General features: G+C 44.0%; 2 protein-coding genes across 3 annotated transcripts; one reads left to right on the top strand and one right to left on the bottom strand.

The window, feature by feature from the left end:
• The first annotated feature begins 6,962 nt into the window (after positions 1-6,962).
• On the top strand, positions 6,963-12,586 carry KRR1 (KRR1 small subunit processome component homolog). 2 transcript variants are annotated; one of them, XM_032207902.1, is made up of 10 exons: positions 6,963-7,040; positions 7,345-7,520; positions 8,028-8,162; positions 8,390-8,515; positions 8,611-8,694; positions 9,432-9,488; positions 9,818-9,988; positions 10,155-10,232; positions 10,349-10,442; positions 11,952-12,586. In XM_032207902.1, exons 1-10 carry the CDS (start codon positions 6,977-6,979, stop codon positions 12,092-12,094), a joined length of 1,128 nt encoding a protein of 375 aa, XP_032063793.1. In that variant the 5' UTR covers positions 6,963-6,976; the 3' UTR covers positions 12,095-12,586. The 2 variants fall into 2 exon arrangements, with proteins under 2 accessions (XP_032063793.1, XP_032063792.1); XM_032207901.1 differs by having other exon boundaries at positions 7,342-7,520.
• Positions 12,587-18,137: 5,551 nt separating this feature from the next.
• Positions 18,138-25,849, bottom strand: LOC116501896 (glioma pathogenesis-related protein 1-like). The gene is made up of 7 exons (XM_032207527.1): positions 25,789-25,849; positions 24,924-25,075; positions 21,204-21,449; positions 20,302-20,411; positions 19,183-19,265; positions 18,439-18,465; positions 18,138-18,355 (listed from the first exon to the last, which is right to left on the bottom strand). The coding sequence occupies exons 1-7, from the start codon at positions 25,847-25,849 to the stop codon at positions 18,204-18,206; spliced, it is 831 nt and encodes a 276-aa protein (XP_032063418.1). The 3' UTR covers positions 18,138-18,203.
• Positions 25,850-26,392: the final 543 nt, after the last annotated feature.

Here is a 26,392-nt window from a genome sequence, read left to right as displayed (position 1 = left end):
CACCAAGAGCCAAGCAGCCCTGCCAGGCTCTGTGGTGGAAGCACGGCGCTAGGCCCAATGCCGTGGCTGGGAGAGCACCCTGGCATCACATCCTGGCAAGGACCATCTTTTTTACGTCGCTTTTGGGTAAACTTCAATGACTCATCTCGTATTCTAGCTCATCTATGGTCGGCATTTTTTTTTTCTTTCTTCTAATGTGCTGATCTGCCAAGCTGTGAGTGGTTTGCTGAACAATGTGCAGTGCTTGGGGAACAGATGGGTGCTTTTCTTCCTCCCGGTGGCGTGCAAAAGTGAAATTTTATCATTCAAACTTCAGTCTGCAAAATTTCATCTGAAATGGTTGTTTTAACAGCTACTCTGCAACCCGACAGCTCCATTGCATTTCCTTCTGCATCGGATGTGACTTTATGACAAACCTGGTGTCCAGCAGCTAGCAGTCTGCGTTAGAGCTGTACCTTGAACAAGGTAATCTCAAATTGTCCTCCTGTACAAACACGTGCTTAAAAAAGCTCCTGCCTTTGGATCTTTACGTCTTCAGCAAGGAAAGGGGGCTGCCAAGCTTATCAACAGAGCAGGTGATGGGTTCCCAGGTCATTCGCTCACTGTGGAGTTCAGTGCAGCCTAGGAACTGCACTTAAACCCAGACAAAACCTCTGGGGGAAAGAAGGGGTTGCTTTTCCATGTGTTATTTAATGAAAGGCTGACCAGGGGATGAGCAGCAGGAGGAGGAAGGTTTCTCAGATGTTTTTCCACTTGCTAAGAGACTGCCTGAGGGTTGCTTGTTAGAATTTCTTTCACTGAAGCTTTGTTTGCTACCATGAGGAAACAAACAGCACAGCACCCAAGTGCACACTGCTCACCTACACAAAACACTGAGGGTAACAGCTAAAATAAGAGGTACACTAGGACATCACGACTGCTCAGAGAGTCAGATCTTGGGCTACTGCAGTGATTTTGTTTCACACACTCAGCCCAAGGTGCTCTGAAAGCCCTTACTGCCACTTCAGAAAGAAGAAGGGTCTTGCTCCTCGGTTGCCTGAAGGACTTGCTACCCTGTAGGTAAAAAAAAAAAAAAAAAAAAAAGGACTTAACACCTTGGGTGTTCCTACATGGAGCTGGTGCAGGTCAGCTCCTCAAAGCTGTTGGCGACTGGCTCAAGGCTTGCCCAGAGCGAGACCAGGTCATGGACGTGCTAGGGCTTTCACACGCTTCAAAGGTGTGTTTGCTTTAGCAAACTACCCCTTACAAGGGCTAATTAAGCGACAGCAGCTGCTCTTCTCAGCTCTGTTTGCAGGCTGTACAGGGGGAAGGTCCTTGGGAGGGGCTCTGAGGAGCTCCCAAAGCCCTTGCCTCCAAGATGCTGCCCTGTGGTTGCACCTCTCACCTATTTCACACCTCATGCCCCCAGCCCTGTCCCCTGGGCTCCACGGTTGTCACTGGGGATCTGGCCAGGGGAAATTGCTGTGAAATCAGTTGTGGGTGGAAGGATATGTGTGTCGTAAATGACTTCATGGATTCATGAGGGGGTTGATCTTTCCAATTATGAAATAAAGCTTGCTAAATTCTGGGGTTTGAAACAGCCTGTTAATATTCTAAACTCAAAAAACAATAACCATACGGGATTGAATGAGTCACGAGGCAGGTTATGATAAGTAGCTTTGTTTGTCAGGTCCCAGCTGCTACGTTGATAAATCACAGGGGAATTTCTCACTGGCTGTCCCAGGGGTGAATGCAGCAAACACAAAGTTTTGTATCAGACTTTATGGGCTGGATCCTTCAGCACGCTGAGTTCCCTCAGACTCATGTGAACATGAACCAAGGACAAACTGAGCCACTGAATCACAGATTTTATGGGGAGAGGGCTCCTCAGGGACACCAGGCTGGTGGGGCCACCACCCCGGCTGGGGATTTCAGACGCGCAGCCCTTGGCACAGAGGGGCAGGAGGGATGGAGGTGTGTGGGAACAGGGCTCCCCTGGGTCTAGTCCTCTGCCTGCTTTTGGCTGCTCCTGCGGCGTATATCTGCATACAAGCACACTCAGGGATACGTCCATTTAACCAGGGCAAGAATTGAGGTCTTACCTGCTTTCTGGCACAGAAAATATGAGTGTTTCGGGGTGAGACCACTCTGAAACACATCGCAGGGGCAGCCGTGCATTCGGCTACTTGAAGCTCTGTATAGAAATTAATTCACCCGTGCTTCTGCTGACACCTTCTGATTATGCTGCTATCCCAGTGAAATAAAGGGTGTGCTGCAATCAATTTCCCGCCCCCTACTCCACTGCAGATAGAAGACAAAAGATATATTGCTAATTAAAATGTTCTTATCTGCTGGAAAGCAGTTTGTAGGATTTATTTGAATAAAACTGATGATGCAGCCCACTCAGATCACTGGGAAATGACCTCCTTATTATGAAGTCCCAGAATAACTTAGCAAAGCAATCTTGATTTCCTGAAATCTGTCAAAGGAAGAACTTTGCAGTTAGTTACAGCATATAATATGGACACTCCTGAAATGTCCTCCGCTTAATGAACAGCTGATATTGGCTAACCTCGTAGAAATAAGAGAGAATTAGTACCAGCTGCAAAATGCATTCACTGGGTAGTGAAACTGGCAGTTGGTATTATGCCTGCTATAAATATTTTTAATTAAAAATTGTTTTCTGTCTCTTCAATTGGTATAATAGCGATGATGCTTACTGAGAGTTACTGAAGATGTAATAGGATTCCCCTTCGTGTATAGCAGAGCTATTTATTCTGCTGTAATTTTGCTATAGTGGAAATTTGCATAATAATGCCTGGATTCTAGTACAAGAGAAAAATAGACCGAGGGAGCATTTTATCTGTGCTTTGCAGAATAAAACACACCGGCACTGGTGTGAATTCCTAAAAAACCTCAGCGCTCCAAGCCTGGCTGCTCAGGTACGAGGTTAAAATAATTTCAAAAACCTTTCGGGGGGAAATTCAGGGAGGATGGGGACTGAGGGTGCTTCTGCTGCCCTGACCTGGGGAGCAGCAGCCCCAGCCCTGTGCCCTCAGTGCTGTGTCCCCTGCACCACTCTCCCACGGGCTGGCCACAGTGACAGGGACACCATGGGGAGCCTGGAGCCCTTAGACCAGCTCTGGCATGATGTTAGGTGTGACCTGAATGGGGTAGATGGTGAGACACAGGGGAAACCTCTGTTAACAGCCCCTGCTGCGCCTTTGGGGATGTGTGATTGCTCCCTGCACTACGTGGGAGACCTAAAGCAGACAAGTGATCATTTTCCAATCCCCACTTGACTCTCTTCCCCTCTGAGGCTTTCGACGAGTACTCTGATTTAGGCATTCCCTTCCACCTTCTTCCTCACCCCTGCCTTCCCCCTGCCTGCCTCCTGACACATCCATCCCGACCACGCTCAGCTGCACACTCAGGCCCTGGCACGGTTTCTGTGGCGTGTTGTTTGCTTTCTGACAACACCCAGAGGCTAAAGTCAAGACAAAAGCCCCATCCTGTCCATCATTGTGTGATGCATGATCAGACATGTCCCCTGCGCCAGAGACCTTTTGATCTAAACCTGCTGCTTTGATTTCATAATGACACTGAATTCCTTCCCCATTTGGCTCTTATCCCTTTCTTGGTGACAGCAATTTTATTGCAGCAAGGTTTTCCACAGACAAATCTGTCGACTTTATTTTTTATCTGCCGTTTCTTCCTTCTTGTCCTGGGTTCTTCCTTCTGCACCAAATTGTCTTTGCTGTGGTTTTCCAGCTAACCCTTTCAGATGCTCTTATGGTGTGCAGTCCTCTCATCTTCTCCCTCCTTGTTCCTCTTCAGGGTTCAGCATGTGTTCTATTTCTGCTCTCTCTCTTTTAAAGGGAAGCCCCTGCTCTTGTAAACTCAGCTAGCTCTTAGCTGAGCTGAATTTATGATGACCACCGTCCCCTTTTCCTTATCTCTTCATGCCTAACTTTGCAAGTGCTAGCTACATCTGAAAGCTCTGTTACTGAGTCAGTGATATTCCTCTCCATTTCTTGCAAAATCTTCCTCTTGTCTTCCCAGCCTCAAAATATGAATAGATATCTGACTGTGTGAGTGCTTGCTTTTTTCTCAGCTTCAACCCCACCAGCAGTGAAGGTGAGCTGTTATTTGTTCACTGTGTCCTTATGCCAAGGTGCGGATTGGTGAAAAGATAGCTCAGAAGAATGGGAATTAGCATATGATCCCGAGATGATACACTAAGTCTCCTTCTCTCTTCTGAAAGTCATGTTTTCCTCTCCCACTTACAGCCTGCCAGCTGTGATGACCTCTACCTCCCCAGGCATTTCCCCAGCTCTCCACAGAGCTGGCAGCAGCACGGTGGCAGCGTGGTTTGCAGTGGGCACTGTCACTTTTATCTGTCAGCACCTCTGCAGATCACTGCATTCAGCAGCAAAGACGAGAATTAAACAAAACCAGAGAAGTGACTTACACCCCAGTGAGAGAAAGTGAGGAGAGGAAAGAGAACCAAGGAGCACAGCCACGCCAGTCCGAGGGTGCAGAGGTCATGGCAGCAGGATAAGGAGTGAATCCAAGGGACTTTTCTAGAGATGGCTGGGCAGGGAGGTTTCTGTTTGACTATTTTTGTTCTGCCAGTCTACCTCTGAGCATTGGGTCACTTGGAGTCATAATTTTATTCAAATAATGAAAGACCTTGATACTAACGCAAAAAGGACAACAAATTTGAGACCTTTTTTTCAGCATCTAGTCCAGTTAATATGTTTTGGTAGTTGGTTTGAACAATGTTTTGATCAGTTGGGATGTTTTGTATGGAAAAGCTGATGATTTAAGACCCGGTCACACCCAGAGTAGCTCTCATTTACCCATGTGGCTGTTTCCTGCCCTGCTGTGAACTAAAAGAATTAAGAACACCCTTAGCCAAGATAAATTTGAAATACAATTCTCCAGTTATTTGAATCAAAAGGCAGTATTGATTATTTAATTACGCAGAAACGATCCAGATACTGAGCATTTACTACAGATTAATGACCATCCCAGAGCAGTTAATGGCCCTTCTCGCTGCCATCAACACAAGCTGCTTATTAATCCCTGGAAAATGGCTTGCATAACAATCATAACCTGCTGTTAAAAGTTTATAAATAGATAAAAGTGTCACATGGATTTACGAGTGCTGAGGCTGAATGGGATCTGTGTGGCGTTTCTAGTGAATGAATGCCATGTGCATGAGCTCATCTGATTGCTTGAATTATCACAAAATCCCAAGTTGCTCTTTTGGATTTGAAAATGGCATGTAAGAAAGTGCCAAGTGGCTGGAGTCCTATCTACTGACAGGGAAATAATTACTTTGCTGCATAATAAAGAGGCACCTTCAGCCTAACGGCAGCGCTCTGCCCTTTTTATCATACAGCCTGAAGTGCATTTAAGGGAGGCTGTGCGGCTGTGCTGTTTCATTCGTTTGCTTTGCTTTTATCAGGGAAACAATGTGTGCACATACACATATATACATGTACAGAGCTGGCCCGGGTGCCCCCAAAGCCCAGCAACCATTCAGCAGGCGTAGGGGTCTTGCTTGACTGAGACCTCTGAACTCAAAAGAGCCTTTCAGAGCTTTTTGCACCCAGGTCTCTGCTTCACACATGGGGAACGTGGTACAAGCTCCATGCTGCCAGTGAAAGCTACTCTCAGGAAACGTGTTGTCCCACCGCAGCACAGCCGGAGCTCCCTGCAGCAGCCCCGGTCCCCAGGCAGCTGTCCCCAGCTTCTCACCCCGCCAGACACGCTGTGGCTGGTTATTGCATCTGAGCAGTGACTAATAAAAATGCTATAAATATGTTGTCATCTGGAGCCCGAGCAGGCAGCCCGGAGCAGCAGAGGGGTCTGCGGGAGCATCCCATCTGTGTCAGGAATTAGGGAAGTGGCTTCCCCATATCCGACCAGACTACAGACCCCGAGGTACGAGGCAGGCTGAGAAATTACTGTCTCCTTCAAAGAATCAGACAGGAGGGGACCTGAGGGACCTTCCTGAGTCACAGCTTCCAAGTCTGTTAGCGCAACTGCCTGCGATTCCTATTATTTTTAGCAGACCTGTCTCAACTGGGCAAAGCCACGCTTCAGTGCAGTGCTGCACCACGTCCGCCCTTTGTGTGGGAGAAGCTGGGTCCCACCAGGCACCAGTCCCTTGTCCCCTTCCGTGGCAGAGCCAAGGGAAAGTTTCCTCTCACAGTGGGCAAGCCCTCAAAAGGCTGGGTTTTCTTCCCCGTACTGTGACATCCTTTCATCCTCCCATTGAGCCTGGGCTGAGCAAGCAGTATTATTGTTTTATATTTCCAGCCGGCGAGCAACAGGGATGCTCTGTTCCCATTTCCTTGGAGACAGATGTACCCGCAGCAGGCATGCTGCCCAAGAGGCCTGTGAGTTGGGGGAAAATAAGGTGTATTTCACCAGAGAGCCTCGAAATTGCACTCATTCCTGTTCTTGGCCAGTCAGAGCAATGTGGCAGAGATCCCACAGCCTTGGGGGTGCTGCCTCCTCCCCACACCTCAACATTGGGCTCCCCATTGCCTCAATTTGCCTTTGTGTTCCCCCTGCCCATGGCTCGCCACCTTCCTGCCCTTCCGTGGTCTTCCCAGTTCAAGAAGCCAATGCCCACGGCCAGCACAGCCCTTGCACAACCCACACCTGCCATTTTTTGGGGTGGGCTGCACTTTGGGGTGGGTGATCCTGGGGGTAGGGGGCGGTGGGACGGGGTGAACTGGGAGGTCTCTTCCACCCTCGTGGTGCTGTGACATAGGGACATGAGAGAACCGATTCGCCTCCTCCGCTTCTCCACCACACCACATGGGGCTTTGTGCAGCGCCCCAGTGCCACCTAGCGGGGACGTTAAAAAAAAAAAAAAAAAAAAAAAAGGATTTAGAGGCGGGCAGGGGACTACAGCTCCCGGCACACAGTGCGGCCGCGGTTCCGTCGCAGAGCGGAAGGTGGCGGCGGGCAGCCCGGCATGGCGGCTCCCGAGGCGGCCGGGACGAGGCCGCGGCGCCCCGGCAAGAAGAAGGCGGCCGAAGGTGGGCGAGGAGCGGGGGGCGAAGGTGGAGGCGGCACGGGCGGCTGCTGCTGTAGTGTCTCCTCTGCCGGGCCTGGCTCGCCTGGGGAACATTTTGCATTTATTTTTGCCTAAGCGGGTTAATCCGGTAACTCCGGTGAGGCCAGGAGCGGTGCGCAGCACGGTGCTGAGCAGCAGCCGCGTCCCTGCGCTCGGTTATTTGTGTAGTTAAACGCGGAGGGGGTGTAATAAGCATTGGTGAAAGAGGAGAAACAAAAACATCTTTTTTTTTTTTTTTTTTTTTTCCTTTCATTAATCTATAGCAGTTGATGAATCTGAGCTCCTCACCGTGCCAGATGGGTGGAAGGAGCCGGCTTTTACAAGGGAAGACAACCCCAGAGGGCTGCTGGAGGAGAGCAGTTTTGCAACGTTGTTCCCCAAGTACAGAGAGGCCTACCTGAAGGAGTGCTGGCCGCTGGTGCAGAAAGCTTTGAGTGAGCATGTATGAATGCTTTTGTAATAACATTTTGTTATTTAGGATATGTAGGTGTTATGTTGATCAAAATAGCCCACCTTGCTTTTCTGATGTTGCGTGTGTATGCTTCTATACACTTGCACTTAGGACTTCTGGTGTCGTTCTTGCATTGGAATTAAAATTTACAGAGGTCCCTGTAGCCAGATACATAATTCTTTATAGATGTCAGTAAAGCCTACTGCAGCAGCAAGTGTCATCACCATCCATAAGCTGACAACTTTGTTGCACCTGGGTGGAACAAGATGAGAGAGGTGGTGTTTCAAACCTTGTGCTCCACATCATCTATCAGTCTATTTCCCTTTCCCTTTCCTTTCCGAATTTTCTTAAGCTGAGAGTCAGTCTAAGAGTTTTGAAGAAGTGTCTAGTGTTATGTTTCTTAACTTCATACTATTATGAGATTCTTATTTAGAGATCAATTTACTGTTTGTTTTTTTTTTTTTTTTTGTTTTGTTTTTTTCCTCCCAAATGTTGCAGTATGTGAATGCAACACTGGATCTAATTGAAGGAAGCATGACTGTCACTACTACTAAGAAGACTTTTGATCCGTATGCAATCATCAGGGCTCGAGATTTAATAAAACTTCTAGCCAGAAGTGTTCCGTTTGAACAGGTATGTATTAAATCCAGGAAGATCGTATCAGGTCACATAGTAATACTTATAAAATAGTACATTTTCAGAATGTGGGATTTTCAAGTGGCATCAAGGAAAATGAAATGTATTTTAAAAGTAAATATATCTGCCAGTGAAGACAGGAAAAATAAACAACAGTATTCTCTTGATTCCCATGAATAATACCTTCGTATTCAGATGTTACTACCTTCTGCTTGTATCTTCAGGCAGTTCGCATCCTTCAGGATGATGTTGCGTGTGACATCATTAAAATAGGATCGCTGGTGAGAAAAAGAGAAAGTTTTATAAAAAGAAGAGGACGACTTCTTGGGCCAAAAGGATCTACTCTGAAGGTATTTCTGATAGGCGTAGTAACCGTAAAAATCTTAGATCCAAATTTGTGTCAGATCTTCATCTTACACTGACTCCATTCTATCTGTTGTTGTAGGCCCTGGAGCTGTTAACCAACTGTTATATTATGGTCCAAGGCAACACTGTCTCAGCACTTGGACCTTTTAGTGGGCTGAAAGAGGTAAGGAGAGGCCAAAGTGCAGTTTGTGTAGCACACTTCTGTGCCCAGCTCTGGGGTGGACTACAGGCAGAATTTGGCAACCTCAAGAGTTAGCCCCCTGACTTGTCAGCTATGCGTTAGTAAGGTACATTTACATGAGTGCTCATAGTCTCAGCTCATGAATTTTGTTGCTGTGTGGGACCTTTCTGTCTTGGAAAAAAGGAAGTATTTATAAAATATTTTTTGTTGTTGTTTTAAAGCAAGGTTTAGCAAAGGTGTGGAAGGGATGACTTCGCATATGAGTAACACATGTCTACTTCTGTGTGTTTGGCTTTTGCTCCCATTGCCTACAATACAGAATTTTCATAGTTAAGAGGTGTAAGTGAAAATACTGCACTGTTAATGATACATAACTTGGAGGAACATCTAATATATTTTTAGTAATTATGTAGGGAAGGAATGCTTGTTAAAAGCAAAGAACACCCTAACATCCATGGTAGCAAGAAAGTAGTGCTTGGAGGTCATACTGAAGTGTCCTGGAAACCTGACAGTATAGCTGATGATACTTGTGAAGTGCTGTGCCTTCCAGTTGTTAGCTTTTTCAGTCTATCTGCTTTTGTTTTGTTTTGTTTGGGGAGTGAGGGAGAGGATTTTCTGTGATTCATTTTGAAGAAACTTAGTGTACCGTGTATTCTAATTGATCAGACTACGAAACATATGCTGAGTCTTCTGTTTGTTTTCTTTTCTATTAAATACAGGTTAGAAAAGTTGTTCTGGATACGATGAAAAACATACATCCAATCTATAACATTAAGGTTAGTATGCTCCAATGTGCACCTTTGTTTACAAAGAAGTACTATGTCTTTCTCATAGAGCTGTATGCGAGTAATTACATGTCTTCCCTTTGATTGTTTGCTTGATATCTGCTCCCTTAAACTCTCCCCATCTTGAGACATATTTATCTCTCCATTTTCTCTGGTCATAATTAAATCTCTCAACTCTCAATGCAGGGAGAAATTGAACGTTGAGGTGTAGGGTATTCAATGTAAGAAAGTTTGGTAAAGCCTGTAGTTTGAAGCTCTTGGGTGCTACTGTGATTCTATTGTTTTAATAACTTCTTTGTGATATTCTAAATCTACCAAAGACTTTGATGATCAAACGGGAATTATCAAAAGATCCTGAACTGAGGTCACAAAATTGGGAAAGATTTTTGCCGAAGTTCAAGCGGAAGAACTTGAAGAAACGCAAGGAGCCAAAGAAGAAAAATATTAAGAAGGAGTACACACCATTCCCACCTCCACAGCCAGAAAGCAAGGTCAGCTGAAACTTTATTTGATTATGTAGGAGTAAAGCATGATTTGAAATCCTGTTCTTGATAAGAAGTTGGCAGGCCGTTTCTGTCAAGTTCTGATTATCTGGTAGTATATATCTAGCTTATAATACATAACTTTCTAATGCTTGTCAGTACTTTTCTTGTGCAGATTGATAAGGAATTGGCAAGTGGCGAATACTTCTTGAAAGAAAGCCAGAAGAAACGAAAGCGAGTGGAAGAGATAAAGGTAAAGTTGTTACAACCCACTATTAAGTTAAAGCCAGAAATCAGTCACTTTCTGCTTTCTGTCCCTTTTGCCCTGCTCTGCACTGACACCTGACTTTTTTTTTTCGTTAACTTTAGGCAAAGCAAGCAGAAGCAGTCAAGAAAAGACAAGAAGAAAGAAATAAAGCTTTTATCCCACCAAAGGAAAAGCCAGTTGTGAAAGCAAAGAAAGGTAACCTGTTTTTTCTTTTTTCTTTTTTTTTTTTTTTTTCCGTATTCTAAAACCTGTTACTGTTCATTCCTAGCCTAAGTAATTATGTGGAGTTACAGCCATAGGAAATGAGAAAGGTCGTGCTGGAAAAAAAATAATTCTAGCAGCTAAATCCATGGGTAGAGTTGCTAGAGACAGTACAAAGATTATTCAGCCTGTAACTCTGTATCTGTTAAAAGACAGTTCTCTCTAGAGCATTGTCCAGGTGAAAATACTGGGGTAGCCGTCTCAATTGATTCTTTCAACTGTATAAATCTTTCAGACTTGTAGTGAAGCTGCCATAACTTTTGCAGTTGAATGCTAGCTATTTTTTAAGAAAAAGAGACCCATAAGCAATATGTATCTTAAAACCTATGCCACGAGTAAGTATTGGTATAAGATAGGACAAATAGTGTTATCAAAAATTAAAGCTGTAACATAGGCAGAGTGAGAACTTGTCTGAGATTGTTTTTTACACAGTAGAGAAAAAAGTCTTTAGTTTCCTGGATTCATTGCTTGTAGCATATATTTATTCACTGTATTAGATGCACTATGTACATACAACACTTTTTTGTGATGGCAGTAAATTTTCAGTAATCTTGTGACTGACTGCACTGTATCTCACATACTGTGCTCTTTCAGCTGATGTGTGTTTTGAACTGAAATCCTTCAGTCTTCCAAGGATAAACGACAGCAGTAGTTTGTACACAGAGAAAAACTGAGATTCAAAAAGGACACCTGATAATCACAGCTGGGTGTAGGAATTAACTATGTGAGACAGGATAATTAGACCCAAACTCGTGACTGCTGCCCAAAAGAGAAAATGCGGTGACCTAGATGAACGGAGACTAGTTTATTCGTGTTGCTCACTATTAAGATTCTTAAGTACTCTGACACTGTCTGTAGAAGTGTCTTAGGAAGGTTTTCATGAGGGGGTCAAATCAAAAGGCTTTGTCATATCCCCACCAACCAGCACTTCCACATCCTGTTTCCAACAGTGGTCGTTAATGGATGACCGGGGGAGGAGTATGAGGATGGTACAGTTACATGCAGAAAGATAAAATGCCATGAATAATTATGCAGCCAAGAACTGAATAATCAAAAACTTCTTTTTATGCGAGACTAACTAGGCCATAGACATATGTCCAAGAGAGCATGTCCATTTTAATTTTGGTGGAGTACAGTTGTGGTCTGATGAGTGAGCGATAATAATTTGTATGTATGCAGTGTATGGTATCTGTGTTCAAATGCAGATGTGTAGGATTTTTTATATGACTGTTTTCCTTTGAATTCCACTGAAAGAGGATTGTGTATAATGCTAATTTCAACAAAAATTACAATAGTTTATAGTCATTAGTGAGTATAAAATGAGTCCTAACCAATGCCACGTGATGCAGTTTACCGTGGATACGTATAAAGTCATCTCATAGACTGTTAGAAGTTAGAAAAGTAAAATTCACATCTGTTATCCTTGTGTTTTTTACCGTGTAGCTTCCACTGAGAAAAAAATTGATATTGAAGCCATCAAGGAAAAAGTAAAGAATGCAAAGAAGAAGAAATTAGGAGCACTTCCTATGGAAGAAGTCAAATTAAAAATGGCAGCAGATGAAAAGAAAAAAAAGAAAAAGAAGTAATTCACCACTTGAGATGCTCACTTTTCTCCTACATTAATGAACGTTTTCACACTTGGAAGACCCGAGACTTGGAGTAAACCATTTCTCGCCATTTCTTGCATGGACAAGAAAATACAAGATAAAAAGATCATTCTCTTTTCATAAGCACATTTTAACTAATGGACCTAATGCGGCTGTGCAAAATTGTCAGGGTTGGTGTAGAAAATTTTCTCTGCTGTATTGTTTGAGGAAGTAAGACAGTGTTTGGGTAATATCCATCTGCCGAAAGAGGATGTTTCATAATAGAAACATTTAGGAGTATGATGCAGAATGTTAAACATTGAGAGAACTCAGTAGGAGTTTAAGGTAATACTTCTGTGAAAGACTACCAGATAAGATTAGGAAAATGACAGAATTTATTACAATATTATGCTTTTGTTTCTGTAAAAGCTATTTTTTTTATGTCTTGTCTTGGTGGTAATAAACTTGTTCTTAAATCCTTTTGTTCTTAAATCATTTAGTTGTTCATCTATGGCAAAGTCTAGGTCTTGTTTTCCAGGAAGCAAGCTCACAGCTTCATATGAAGATTAGACAATCCTAAATATAGTTGAATGCCATTAATAAATTGCGACTTACTAGCATTATCCTGAAGAGTGTTTTAGACAGACTGTGATACAAAGCAAGTGACTTTCCACATAAAATATGCTGCAGAGAAAGCATAGAGTGTTGTTACCTTTCTTTAAATATATTATTTATTTCTTACAAGAAAGTGAGAAATTTAGTTCCTTTTTTTTTGTTTGTTTGTTTGTTTTTTTTTTTTTTTTGTTTAGCTCCTTCCCTTTTTTGAAGGAAGTGTAGAGGTTTTTTGTTACCTAGAAATGCAAAGTGTGATGAAACAAAGTTCACCAGAAGAGCAGATGTTCCTTAGTTGATACATCTGAGATTAAAGAAGCAAATGTAGCAGTCAGTGGTAGTGCCAGACCACTTTCATGCCTGTGAAATCGGTCAGTATGTTTGGTAGAGATGGTTATGCTAGAACATTGCAACTCACTGCCTTTAGGTTAGTGACCTTTTATTTGAAATTAGGAAGTGAGAGCATAGGGATTTCCTTTGCTGCATGAATAAATAAGAATTTAGAATACATGCTAAAAAGTCAGTATGCATGTGCACTGAGAAAGATCTAGCATGATCTCTTTAAGGTAGTGGACGTTAGCCTTACTGAATGGCACCTCAACTTTTCCCTTCCTCAATGGAAAACAGGGAGAAAATGCAACAGAAAAGACTCAGAGATTGAGATAAGGACAGCGACATCACTCAACAATTATTGTCATGGGCAAAACAGACTCAGTGTTGGGAAACTAATAACTTTTATTTATCAGTAGCAGTGAGAAACTAAAAACAAAACAAAAAACACCTTCCCTACCCATCCACCATCTGCTACCTCCTCCCCACAAGCAGAACAAGGGAATGGAGGCTGTGGTCAGTCCCTAACACTGTCTCCGCTGCTTCTTCATGGTCGCTTTCTGCCCCTGCTCCACATGGGGTCCCTCCCATGGGATGCCGTCCTTCCCAAACTGATCCCACATGGGCTGCCTACAGGCAGCAGCTCTCCAAGAACTGCTCCCACATGGCTCCGTACCGTGGGGTCCATCCCCCAAGAGCAAACTGTTCCAGCACGGGTCTACCATGGGTGGGCGACAGCTCCCCCCAGACCCCTTGCTCCTGCGTGGCCTCCTCTCCACGGGCTGCAGCGTGGAGATCTGCTCCGTGTGGGACCCGTGGGCTGCAGGGGGACAGCCTGCTCCTCCAGGGGCCTCTCCCTGCACAGGCTGCAAGGGAACTGCTGCTGCATGCCTGGAGCACCTCCTGCCCTCCTGCTGCACTCACCTGGGGGCCTGCAGGGTTGATTCTCACTCCTCTCTCCCAGCTGCTGATGCACAGGGTTTTTTCCATTTCTTAACTCTGCTCTCCCAGAGGCACAACCAGCGTTGCTCACTGACTCAGCTCTGGCCAGCAGTGGGTCCCTTTTGGAACTGTCTGGAGCTGTCTCTGATCTGACATGGGGCAGCTGCTGGGCTCTGCTCACAGAGGCCATTCCTGCAGTCCCATGCTACCACACCCTTACCCCTTACCACATAAGCCCAATACAGCCTTTCAGTTGTGTGATCACTTCTTGAAACTTATTTCTTGGGGAAGACTCTCAATCCTTTAAGGTAACCCATCATTCACAAATGGCAGTTTAATTGCTTAGAAAATCAGTCAGGAAAATGCTAGTTCAGCAGATGCTTCAGTGAGAAAATGGTAATTCAATCACATACACCTATCTCAGAAATTATAGGAAGCTGATATGTTTAGTGATACCAGCAGTATGAAAAGCTTTTAGGAAAGCTAATGGGTGTGTAGCAGTTAACAGTGTAAAGGGGAGACCCGAGTTCAGTCTCAGTCAGGTAGTTCAGACCTCTCATGCAGCAAAAGGACCAACTTCAGCAAGGCATGGGCTACCCCAGGAGGCATTGCAATGCTTCAGTTTAAATGGCTGTTCTCACACTGTGATCCCACAAATAAGTGCTTCAAGAGATCAATCTTCAGAGCCAGAAGCCTGTAAGGAAGAGTTGGGTGATAGCCAGGGAAGAAGCCTGAACGTACTAGGGGAGGGAGAGTCCTCAGTTACAAGCTGGACTGAATGAGGCCCCTTTTCACTGCAGACAGCCTATGCAGATAGCAGCTCCCTGTTTGCTGTTTAAAAGGTTAAAATTAGCAACTTTAGGGCTGATTCCATGATACTAATGGCTGTCTGGCCTTGCAGGTTGGCATTTCATTTCAGAAACCTGAAATAACCTTTTTAGGACCTGAGGGAATGACTTGAAGCTGTGACAGGCCTGGTTCAGGCTGGGTGTTAGGAAAAGGATCTGCACCTGGAGGATGGTTGGGCACTGGGGCAGGTTCCTCAGGGTGGTGGTCATGGCACTGAGTCTGCCAGAATTCAAGAAGCATTTGGACAACTCTCTCAGACACATGGTCTGATTTTATTTGTTTATTTTTTTGGTGTGGTCCTTCGGGGACCCAGGAGTTGGACTCAGTGATCCTTGTGGGTCCCTTCTAACTCAGATACTCCATTCTTCCATGATTATATGAACCTGATTTGGCTTAAAATACCTGACAAGAAGAGTGTTTGTTTTCCAACTGAGTCAGCTAACTGCATGGCTACCTGAATAGCAGTGCAGGAAAAAGTATTACAGCTTGGTGGCAGCCTGACCTTAAAATACGTATGTGTACTTCCATGAAAGTGTGCTTCTTGAATCTTGGACCCACAGCTCAGGCATCTATGTGGATTTTGCATCAAGTCTCAGTAAAACTACAGTAAAACTTAACAGATTTCTGTGAGTCTTGCCTTACTGTTGTCACGGGATGAAAGTGTTGCACATTGTGTTTAATCTTGTTATGGTTGACAGGATCCAAGGATTGTTGGTTAGACGTTTATTTACTTAACCTGCAAAATCAAGAAAGAGCCTTCATTCTTGTAGGCAAATTAAACTAAAGGATTTATCTACATTTTAATTGTAACTGCCTGCATGGGCTTACTGTTAGTGTGTTTCACACCTGTTTTCAGAGAGAATATGGCTGTAGAGTTCTAACAATTTTATAAAAAATAAAGAATAGAAAATAAAATGGGTTTGGAAGGTTGAAGTGGTTTTAGTATTTTCAGAAACAGCTTGAATTTTGCAAATTATCACCTTAAACTGATTTTAGAGCTTACAGAGTAACAAAAACCTTCTTGATGGATGAATGTACGTCGGTATTTTGCATTTATCTTATGGAAGCCATGGGTATATACCATAAGAAAAGCATGAATGACTCTAAGGGGTTAGATTATCAGGAGTTAAAACACCTGCATTTTTGTATACCATTAAAAATGAGATGCAATACTTGCTTAGCTTTGGGTTCTTGAATTTAAAGTTTTTTGTTTGTTTGTTTGTTTTTTTAAGTTACCACTTTTGTTTGTTTGTTTGTTTTCCTGAGACCTGGTGATTTACAGGTTTTGTTCTGTTTTGTTTTGTTTTTTAATGAAGACTTTTCTATGGAATTCCCTTAGAGCTGCTAAGGTATGTAGTTCAGTGACAGCGCTGTGAATATTTTGATCTTTAAGGTCTCTGTGTTCATTCTGTTTACTCTCCTGGAGACCAAACATAGATTAAACTTAGCAGGGGAGAATTCCTGCTGAGCTCATTTTGCTCCCTGGACACAGCAGTGTGTGTTCTTTCTTCTCCTGCATTTCTCTTTGCAGTAGTAAGATCTCACTGCATGTGGCTTCAGTGGGGCAGACCTTGTGGTGTGGGAGCCCTTCTGTGCAAGAGGGCATGCGTGGGGTATGTCCTGCTGCCAATATGCCTGTTGTTGTCCTTGATTTTTTATTTTATTTTTTTTCAGATGGGACTTTGGAGTACATGAAACTTGAAGTTTGGGTATTGCTCAAAAGAAAGTGGCAAAAAGATAAGTGTGAAGGAAAGTACCTGCCCTTTTTAACAGGTACACCCACAGCCTTGATTTTGCAGTTTTTGTTGTTGTTGTTTTATTTTATTTATTTATTCTGAACACCCTGATCTGCCTAGATTGGAAATCAGAGTTGCTTGGCTCCCTCACAGGTAGGCCAGCAGGAGTACTGGGTCACTGGTCACCGGCTGTGGAGAAGAAACTGTTCCCTGCCTGTCTGTGACGGTGACATCTCAGCTGCAGATGCTCTGACGCAAACTAAATGTGAAGACAAATCAAGGGCAAGGAAGAGAATTAGGAATTCTGTTCCCAGCCATATTTGCATTTTGAAAAATGATTTATTCAGGAAATGCTCTGATGCTGAGATGATTCAAGTGCTAACTACTAACTGCCTGCAAGAATAACGAGAGAAACTTTGGGTCCCTGTCGCAGTGCTTCCAGCAGTGGCACTGGGAGCAGGTGTGCAGCCACATTGACAGAAACTGCAAGGGCAGGACCACAGAAAGGAAACAGCAAGTGGGGGCTTCCTGGAAACGTGTGCCTGTGCCCTGCAGAGTGGCATGATACACAAGTGTCTAAACCTGCCTCAGAAGAGATACAGATCACTAAGGCTCGGGTCTGTGCTCCTGCGGCTCTGCTCTGCTGCAACCTCAGCTGAAACCTCAACTTCAGTGGTTGGCAGCAGTGGTGCCCGGCTGAACGCTGCTTTCGGCCTGCTCCAGAGGCACAGCTTCCAGGAGACTCTTCCCTTGGCAGACACTATGGGCATGGCATGATTTTATCTGGAGCTTTGTGCTGTCTTTCCCAGCATTATGTTTCTCAGCACTGCGCGGGCTGGAGCTGAGTGTGTTTTGTTTTGTGCAGAAAGAGTTAAGCTTTAGATCATGTTGCAGATACATGATTGCCATGCATGGGGAGCAGGAAATAATGGTTTATTGATTGAAGCAGCAGTCAAAAACCCCATACATAGGGAAAAAAATAAAAATAAAAAAAATAATAATAAAAAAAGATTGAGGTGGTACATTGTCACATTTACACACACGTGAAGCTCTGTGTCCTGGCACAGGGTCCTAAGCAAAGAGAAATACCAGCAGCCCCAGAGCACTGTGAGATGGGGCAACACACTGCCTGCCACTGGATGAAGTGAGCGTGGTAGGTCCAAAAATTATTAGAGAAAAAGGTTTAAATGGAAAAAAAAATCTCTCCAGGCTACTCAACACCATGCTGCTGCATCTTGCTGGAGGAGGGTTCACGGAGTGTGATAGGCATGAGAGATGTTTGCTCTGCCCCCTCCTTGGCCACCCTGCAGCCCTCCCTGGGGAGGTGGCGTGGGCAGCTGCTCCATGCCCCCCATCCCTCCCACACTGCTCTGCTTTGTAAAAATAAGTGCGTAGTTTAAAACCCACTTTATTGCTTCTGAATGATGTGAAGGCTCCTTGTCAGCTCTCCTGGCTCCTCCATGAATTGAAGACAGTATTTCTGTATTTCTAAATCAGCCGTGGATGCAAAAAATATTTCTACCCATATTTTATTCTATATATATATATATATATATATTTTTATTTGTGTGTGTGCTTCTAGTAGTTTACAAACAGGAAAGGAAAAAATCAACCCAAATGTTCTCACAGTCTCCTGTGCGTTACTCGCTGGCAGGTGCTATAGACCAGTACTTGGGCAGGATCCAGGCAGCTGGGATTGTCAGAATAAAGAAGAGCAGCCTCAAAACAACCACAGAAATGCAGTACTCATCACAGGCAGGTCTGTCCCAGGCTGGATACCACTTGGAATCACCTGGAAAGAAAACAGATCACCGGGTTTTAGGTGTAACTGCGCTGAGGGCAACACATTGAAGCAGAAACATCTGTGGTACTTACTAATGACTTTGTCACGCTCTGGGTTTCCTGGAGAGAGAAAAGAAGTGAATATAAGCAGGCTTAGACATTGTGAATAATTTGATCTAAACAAAAGAGAATTAACTATGAGCCTGACAATGGGCAGAGAAGAAATACAGCAATGGGAGCTACATTTCTTACCAGAAACATGAACCTGTTGACTTCAGGAGAGCCCTGCAGCTGCTCTTGGGAATTTGCTGCAGAGAGCTTGGTCACATCTTACTGACTGCCCCCTGATAGTGGCTGGCATAGAGAGGACTCACCTCTCAGGTACAATTATATCACAAGAGGGCATGTGTGGGGTACGTCCTGCTGCTAATATGCCTGTTGTTGTCCTTACTGTTTATTTTATTTTATTTTATTTTATTTTATTTTATTTTATTTTATTTTATTTTATTTTATTTTATTTTATTTTATTTTATTTTATTTTATTTTATTTTATTTTATTTTATTTTATTTTATTTTATTTTTTCCCCAGTACTTATATTTAAGAACCGCAGTCTGTAGCTGATGTCAAACTATCCCATCCATCAGGAATCCCCTCTCCTTCTTGCGATGCTGGTGTTTTAACACCTTTAATATCCCTAAGCATCACTGCTATGGTGGCTTCTGATTGCACTTTTTTTTTTTTTTCATACTGTGTTTGGGACAACAGTATGCCTTCTGCCAGAGTCTTGTGTGCTCTTTCTGCGTGTGCCTGTGGAGGAGGGTGGGTTTTCTACTTACGACACAGGTTGTTGGCACACTGATCGCCCTTGCATTTGCTGCATGCTGCTCCCGTCTCGTAGGGGTGCCAGCCATAATTCCCTCTGTGAAGGAAAGTAACACTAGTAACACTGCTCTGAACCTGCCATTAGCAGGATGCCAATTCCTCCTGCTCATTTGCCTTTGAGCATGGGTTTTGCTTCACCTGTGTTGATGGGGAACAGTTTTTTGGGCTGCCCTCCCTGACCACCCCACTCCCCCCCACCCCTAGATGTACCCAAATTCCCTGCAGATGTGGCCAGGCTGCCAGCACCCATGGCAGGGCCTTCGTGCTCTGGCAGTGACCTTCATGCTCTGACCCAGTAGGGCTGGGCAGCTCAGGACCTAGGCAGGATCCTGTCTTCACATGCTGGGAGCTGAGGCTCGGCAGGCATTTTCAGAGCCTCCATGTCCCTGTGTGCCCAGGGCAGGATGTGCAGGATGCAGGCAGTGCTGGATGTGACACGGCCCCATTTCTTAGCAGGTCTTAGCAGGCCCATTTCTTAGCCTGTTTGCAGTGTGCTCACCCAGCTCCAAAGCCATCTCTAGTGGAAATGAGATGCTGGCATTGATTAGCTGCAAAAAGGTAGAAAGCATCCATCCCGTTTGCAGCCAATACGCATATGAAGGACCTCTGGATAAACTTTTGCCTTGAGCAGCCCCAGCTTTGTGAATCCAAGTCTGATAAAGCTCAGGCTGCAGCTGCAAGCACTGTACACTTTTACCCAAACCATTGACCTGAAAGTTTAATTCTGCAGGCAAATGTGTAAATATTTTTAGACTCTGGGTCTGTACCTTGGCAACTGTCTGCAGCCACGTTGGCACTGAGGAGCAAGGGAATAGTTTTCAAATGATCGCTTAAGTATGCTCATTTCTGTATCTTACATTTTACCCTTTCTATCAGTGCCACTGCTTTTTGGCTACAACACACAGCCCCTGTTTAGTGAAAAAAGGCTGCTTGGATAGAGGTGTGGATCTTTCTCTGTTTCGGGGACCCATAAACACGTGAAAAACGGGCTGATCTGATCAAGCTGCACATTGTGGGAAGGAAGAAGGGGCAGGACCCAATCCCTGTGAAATATTTGTCATGGAAAAGCTTACGCCGGCCCGTAGTTGCAGATGAAGTGTGCTGCATTGGTTCCCGAGAAGTACTGCACCGTGGGACAGAAGTGGACAGCACAGCCAACCTTGTAGCTTCGAGCCCAAACGATCTGAAAAGACAAACATGAACGCCAGTGAACGAATATCTGCTTTAACACCTGAAGCATGAGGGAAAAGCCCTGCCCTCCTCTGTGTCGTACAGCAAGTGGGCTGAGGAGTGCTCCTTGGGCAAACTTTGCAGAGGAGAGCAGTAGTTTATCTCCCTGGAAAGTATTGAGCAGCCTCAGATCAAAATCCAACCCCTAGAGGCCCGTTTGTGAGCAGCCCTGCTGTCTGATAACCAAGGTTAACAATTGCAGGGTTGCGTGGCAGTAGCCCTCCCGTTCCTCTCTTTGTCCTTTCTCCTTGGGAATACTGGTTAGGAAAAAGAAGGTTAGGAAAAGTGATGCTTGCAGGAGCTGCAGCCATCTCCGTACGTGTTGGCAGCACTCAGCTGTAGCAGAAGTGCCCCATGTGTCCCAGCCTGATGCGGGGGCATTTCATCAGCCTTTGGCACAGCTCGTAGTGCCACACAGAGGCTGTCTGACAGAGGGGGGACCTCATCCCACCACATACTGCAGCCCACAGCCACTGCCGCTTCCTGATTTTAGGCTACTGCTTGGCTAAACCCGGTCATTTGATGGCTGTCCGGCTTTCTTCCTGGAAACAAAACACAACTGGGGGATGTAAAAAAAAAAGGACTCTTTTCCTTTATAAAGTGGGGATGTAAGAACATCTCATGCATACAGGCACAAAAAATCACTACCGCACTTGGTTTGTTGAATCTTGGACAGAAATCTAGAATTCCTGTGTCCCAGTGGCAAGGCTGGTTCTTGGTTCAGGTGGAGAAGTTCCATGCCTACCTGTGTGTAATGGCCGCACACTCTTCTACAACTATTGGCAGTATAACTGTAGTCTTTGACCTCATTGTACCAGGAGATGATGGCTCTGTTCACAGAAAATAATGAGAGCGAGCCAGTCCAGATGTTTTCTCCAACTGAGGTAAACCTGGGGTGAGTCTGCCCTGGCTCTCTGAGGTACGTGTTATGTTTAAACTGGCATCTCTTCGCCCAAGCTTTCGCAGTCTTTGCCAAATCTGGATCCCAAGTCTGCAAGATAAAGACAAGAGAAAATGGCTTGGGTACTTAAGCAATGCGGTAATGCGGAGCAGCTTCTGAAGCAGCTGGGACTCAGAAGTGTATATGCCCTGGGCTAGTCTGGTTTTTGCTTCTGCTGAGACAATTCTGCATGATAAATTGGCTTGTAGGTTTGTGTCTACTGGGAATTTTGTCACTTGTTAAATGTAGGGAAGATTTTGGGGTAGTGGGCAATCATAGTTGATGCTTCAAATGTTAGCGCTGAATTTGTATTTGTGGAGTCACTCATGCGCTTGCTATTCAATCCTACAGAGAGCTGTTATTTAAACCATTGGATTATATAAATATCTTTTGTTTGCATCGGAGGTGTAGCCAGATTCCTCTGGGTTTTCTTGTGCACTCAACCTGATTAAGCAAACACAGTGCTGTGCCTGCTAGAAACGCAGTGCCACCTCTGTGTGCCTGTAGCTTTTTTTTGTACTGAAAATTCCTAATTTGTCCTTCTATGTATGGATTAAAATCTCTCAGTTACTTCTGCAAATTACAGAACCACTAGAGAAGCTGTTTTGAATGTATCATTAATGGTGATAGAGGAAAAGGACTTGGAGGTTCTTAGATTTTTTGTCTGTTTTACATAATATAGCTTTTTGGTATTGATGATATATATGTACTGAAATAATATGTGTAAAGTTTATGCTCTTAGTAAGTAATAAAAATTTGTAAGATCACATGAAAACAGATCTGCAGAGATTTGCAATTATTTTCTAACCCATGTCTTCCATTTCTCCCTGTGGCAAGCATTTGGGGTGGGAGTTTTCCTACAAAACTAACACACACGTAATTTGCCTAGAAACACAGGATATGGAATATGAAAGGTAAGGTTGGGGGCAGACACTGGCCACCTGCCTGGTCCATGAGGAGACTGGTTTGTGAGACTTACAGAAAGATTTTATGCTGCTGGATAACTAGGCAATAAAATAGCAGGTCAAATTCAGTATACAAAATTACAAGTAAAGGCACATGAGGAGGAAAAATAATTTTGACTTAGTATTCATGACAGATTTGGAGCTGACTCTTACTGCTTGTAAATCTATGCTTAGCAGTAGTATAAAAGGCAAATAAAGTATTAGAAATTCCTCAAGAGGGACTGGAGAATGAACCCAAATATATAAGTTCACCACTGAAGAAGTCCTGTTAAATACTGTGTGCAGTGCCTCGTCTTAAAAAGGGACACTAGAACTGGCAAGGGCACAGAGAATATGGGGGATTGTCAAATACTACGGATGCTCTGTAGCTTTCTGCGGAGACAGCTGAATGTCTTGTGAAGTATGCAAATAAGCAATGATTACTTGCTCTTTCCAGCACAAGGATCAGAGACTATCAAAGGAAGCTAGCAATTAGCAAGACCAAATCAAATGCAAGGAGATTTTTACATATCATGTAGTTAAGACTGCAATTTTGCTTCGAGATATTAAGGCTGAAAAAAAGTCATGCAAGAAAAACCCATCACAAGCCTTTAAATAAAACGTAGCACCTCTCATTCAAGAGTTTCTGTATATTTTTCCTTCCAGGACTGCACGATCTTTGGTCTGAGCAGCTAAATTTACTCCTGTTTTCTAGCATTCTAACGCAAACATTTTATTTTATTTTATTTTATTTTATTTTATTTTATTTTATTTTATTTTATTTTATTTTATTTTATTTTATTTTATTTTATTTTATTTTATTTTATTTTATTTTATTTTATTTTATTTTATTTTATTTTATTTTTTAACAAAATGCCAATAAATTAACATTTTGAGTAGTCTGACTTTTACATCGTTATCTGAACTTCCTTTCACAGAACTTATATCAGGCTGCAGTTGTGCATCTAACTTCCTTTTCAGCTAAGCGGCACTGCTGGAGGGTTCAAAGTAATGATGTAAACTGACTGGGTTTGCCTCCCCCAGCTATCTCTCTACCTATTCCTTACGTACTCCATTGAGCAAGCTGAGACCTATCCATGGCCTGCTCTGGTATCCATTATGTTTATGGGAAGATCTGTTTTCCAGCCCAGCTACTGGTATCCCTACTCTCCAAACAGCACAGCAAAGGAAGATGAGGTGTCTATACGGGTGTCTAAAGGGGCAACCCCCTTTCTTCAATACGGATTCTAGATTGGAAGACACAAGGTGAGGTGCTAGATTTTCAATAAGCCATGTTGCCTTTCAGGAGCTTTCTAATGCCAAGCAGCTTCCCTGTATGAAAGCTGGACTAACATAAGGAAGATTACTGTCCCTCTTGGAAAAAGATAAATGAAACGCTGAGAACTGAATCTTACGTATATTTTTTTGTAACACAGTCCTTTGCTATGGCTGAAGTTTAGAGCTGCAACCTGTCCCCAGACAATGAATCCTCTTCCAATTAATAAGACAGAACAGTACTGTGAAAATTAATTGCTTTTTTATTTCCTACAAAGAACTATCAGATATACATGGTCTGTTCTGAAAGTAGTAGGACTCATTTTTTTTTTTTTAAATTTATTCGTGAGAATAGAACAAACGATTAGAGTTTTTCAAGGTAGCACCCTTCCACATCTACACACTGCTGCCAACGAGTTTTCCAGTTTTCGTACACCTCCAGGAACGCCTGGACCGGAATGCTGTTTAGCTCCCTCTTCACGGCATCTTGAAGTGCTTCTACCGATGCGTGATGCTTCCCCTTGAGCGACGATTTTATTCTCGGGAAGAGGAAAAAGTCTGGTGGGGCCAAGTCGGGTCTGTAGGGGGGCTGAGGTAGCATTGCCACCTTGTGCTGGGCAAGATACTCCACTACGCGGAACGCTGTGTGGCTCGGCGCGTTGTCATGGTGCAGCCGCCAATTGTTGACGATGGCTGGGCGGACACGAGCAATGCGTTTTTGCAGTCTTCTGAGGACTTCCACGTAAATTTTTCACTCGCGACACATTTTTGTTGGTCTTGCTGGTCAAAGGGCGTCCGGAGCGGTCATCATCTTCCACTCTTTCCCTACCTTCTCAGAACAGCTTGTGCCACTCAAAAACACACAATCTGCCCATGGCAGCATCACCGTAGGCCTCCTTAATCATGTCGTGAGTCTCTTTGCCCTTTTTACCAAGTTTTACAAAAAATTTGATCACGTATCACTGCTCCAGTAAACGCTCCATGATTCTCCATGATGAGGCGTTTCGACAGCTGTTCACAGTACAAGTGACCTGCTCTCTTCAACGGCCGACAGCTGACTGCCGATTTTTCCCAGCGTTCCCAATATCCCCCTCCACCGATCCAGCGCGGGCAGACCGCCTCTCGTCCGCACGTTCGCCTAGTAAAAAGCCAGTCCTACTACTATCAGAACAGACCATATTCCAAAATGTACCAAAATCATTGACAGGAACAGAAAGGAAAACACAGAGCAACTGGAGAGTAAGGTGGGCTAACTCAGCAGCACCATCTATGTTAATTTTCAAAGCAATCACAAACGCCTCCTTACCATGCGAAACATATTGCTGGCTGGTGGATTCGTTTTGGATCGAAAGTTGTTGTGAGCACTCACACAGTCTTCAATGAACTTTGGATCTTTAATGTCAGGCAAGGGATATTGTGCATACGCACGACAGCAGGCAAAGAGATCCAGTAAGAGCACTGCAGAAAAAAAAGATGTGATTTTCATAATTCTTCAATGCTCTCGGTATTTTTTCTTAAGTTTTTAAAAGAAATATCCCTTAGGTGGAGATAATGCTGCTAAGCAGTTTCTCTGTAGTCCTCTGGGATGTGGAAGCTCTTCAAAGTGTCAGAGCAACAGGAAGTGGAATTGCTTCACAAGGTACAGAACCATCTGACATCACCGCTGGCTGTCTGAGGGTAAGCTGTGGAACAAGCATCTGCCACGCATATTGCCAAGGGGTACTGCCACACTTAAATGTCTGCCTTTTCTTTGAATGCCTTCCATCCTGGTTGAATGCCAAGCCATTTTGTGGCTGCAGGTCTTATCTGAAGAGGTGCTGCGCAGCAACTTTGCTACAACCTCCGTCAATCATAAAATTGTAGCTGTGACACAATACAGATCTGCTGTTCAGGTGCTTTTCCTACTGTGCAGCTTAGTTGTGCCAAGTCAACTGCAATTATTTTGTAGAATCTTTCTTCCATTTCAGAGTTACTCTAGGAATAAATGGAATTAGCGAAACTGCATATATTAAATTTTGTGTCCCCGCCAGGACAAAAACAAACAAACAATCAATCAATAAAAATTGTTCCTAAGCAGCAGCTTGCTGTGGAACCTTCTAAGCTTCTAATTTGGTGTTTAGCAAAAGTATGACATTGAAATCCCAAGCATAAATGAGGGTGTTGATTCTCACCTTCCCTAGCCACCTGTTTATCTAATAGGCTGAAATTCTTGGAAGAGCTTTCTGTGCTCATGTGAGGAGAGAAGCTGTAGGATACCTTACTCCTGAGGTAAAGTTCCAAGCCTGATCCCTTTCTGGGGCAGTAGGATGGGCAGTGCTGGGATTTGTATTCTCACCAGCTGTTCTACAAGCTGGTTGGAGCTGAATGTGTTTTGTTTTGTGCAGAAAGAGTTAAGCTTTAGATCATGTTGCAGATACATGATTGCCATGCATGGGGAGCAGGAAATAAAGGTTTATTGATTGAAGCAGCAGTCAAAAACCCCATGCTTGGGGAAAAAAAAAAAAAAAAAAGATTGAGTGGTACATAGTCACATTTACACACACGTGAAGCTCTGTGTCCTGGCACAGGGTCCTAAGCAAAGAGAAATACCGGTGGCCCCAGAGCACTGTGAGATGGGGCAACACACTGCCTGCCACTGGATGAAGTGAGCATGGTAGGTCCAAAAATTATTAGAGAAAAAGGTTTAAATGGAAAAAAAATCTCTCCAGGCTACTCAACACCATGCTGCTGCATCTTGCTGGAGGAGGGTTCACAGAGTGTGATAGGCATGAGAGA

The sequence above is a fragment of the Aythya fuligula genome, chromosome 1 (genome assembly GCF_009819795.1).
Source record: "Aythya fuligula isolate bAytFul2 chromosome 1, bAytFul2.pri, whole genome shotgun sequence".
Taxonomy (NCBI): domain Eukaryota; kingdom Metazoa; phylum Chordata; class Aves; order Anseriformes; family Anatidae; genus Aythya; species Aythya fuligula.
This window is presented reverse-complemented; position numbering and strand designations above follow the sequence as displayed.

What these genes read in the sequence shown, in the direction of transcription:
- KRR1 (XM_032207901.1), top strand. Translation starts at nt 6,977, where the DNA reads ATGGCGGCTCCCGAGGCGGCCGGGACGAGGCCGCGGCGCCCCGGCAAG. An exon ending in AGAAAGCTTTGAGTGAGCAT is followed by an intron (nt 7,521 to 8,027) that starts GTATGAATGCTT and finishes CAAATGTTGCAG; the next exon opens with TATGTGAATGCAACACTGGA. An exon ending in CAAAAGGATCTACTCTGAAG is followed by an intron (nt 8,516 to 8,610) that starts GTATTTCTGATA and finishes CTGTTGTTGTAG; the next exon opens with GCCCTGGAGCTGTTAACCAA.
- LOC116501896 (XM_032207527.1), bottom strand. Translation starts at nt 25,849, where the DNA reads ATGAGCACAGAAAGCTCTTCCAAGAATTTCAGCCTATTAGATAAACAG. An exon ending in TGTGCGGCCATTACACACAG is followed by an intron (nt 20,412 to 21,203) that starts GTAGGCATGGAA and finishes TTGTCTTTTCAG; the next exon opens with ATCGTTTGGGCTCGAAGCTA. An exon ending in AGAGCGTGACAAAGTCATTA is followed by an intron (nt 18,356 to 18,438) that starts GTAAGTACCACA and finishes TTTTCTTTCCAG; the next exon opens with GTGATTCCAAGTGGTATCCA.